Source organism: Kryptolebias marmoratus, linkage group LG14 (genome assembly GCF_001649575.2).
Source record: "Kryptolebias marmoratus isolate JLee-2015 linkage group LG14, ASM164957v2, whole genome shotgun sequence".
NCBI lineage: Eukaryota > Metazoa > Chordata > Actinopteri > Cyprinodontiformes > Rivulidae > Kryptolebias > Kryptolebias marmoratus.
In genome coordinates this window covers 25,332,457-25,333,064 of record NC_051443.1, presented here as the reverse complement: position 1 = coordinate 25,333,064, position 608 = coordinate 25,332,457, and the positions used below count along the sequence as shown (strand labels likewise).

Sequence of the window (608 nt, the reverse complement as noted above, 5' to 3'; positions counted from 1 at the left end):
TGGTTTAGAGGGGTGAAGGGGGGTTAAAAAAGTGCAGAAAGTGCCCGCTCCGTGTGGGCTCCTCTGCGGGCGGAGCTGCGCCTCTTACCGCGCTGAAATCCAGCAGGTCGCTCAGCTCCTTGTCGGTCCCCAAAGCGGCCATCCGCTGCTGGTGGTGCATTTTAGCCGAATCCCGCGGACCTACAGACATGGACACAGACGGAGAGACGGGTGGAGGGATGGATGGAGAGACAGAGAGTGGAGGAGCTTTTTTTGTGTGTGTGCGCACCGCTCCGCACCGCTGCGCTCCCGGGTTTGGAGCTTCTTTTTTTTTCTTTCCTCTTTTCTCTCCAAAAAAAGCGAAATAAATCCAGCAGAACCAGAACCAGTTCAGATCAGTTCCATCCTCGGACCTGGACTCAGTCCGGTCGGGATCCAGCAGGGAATTAAAATAAAACAACAACAACAACAACAAAAAAACTGACAGGAAATAAAAAAAAGGGGTGGGGGGAGGAAGAGGGGAAGAGGAGGAAGAGGAGGAAGAGGGGGTGTTTGTTGGTGTGAACAAGTCCGAGCTCTTCTCTCCGGGAATTAAAAAAAAAAAAAAAAAAAAATCCGCTCCGCGTTCA

At 51.8% G+C, this 608-nt stretch overlaps 1 protein-coding gene across 6 annotated transcripts in view; it reads right to left on the bottom strand.

The window, feature by feature from the left end:
- Positions 1–584, bottom strand: part of LOC108245755 (transcription factor 4) — a 179,084-nt gene extending 178,500 nt beyond the window's left edge. For 2 of the 6 annotated variants that reach the window (XM_037979326.1, XM_037979323.1), the window contains exon 1: positions 89–580. In XM_037979326.1, coding sequence (XP_037835254.1) covers positions 89–190 — 102 coding nt within the window. In that variant the 5' untranslated portion in view covers positions 191–580. Of the gene's footprint in view, positions 1–88 lie in introns of all 6 variants that reach the window. The other 4 variants (XM_037979324.1, XM_037979322.1, XM_037979321.1 and 1 more) reach the window with 4 other exon arrangements.
- Positions 585–608: the final 24 nt, after the last annotated feature.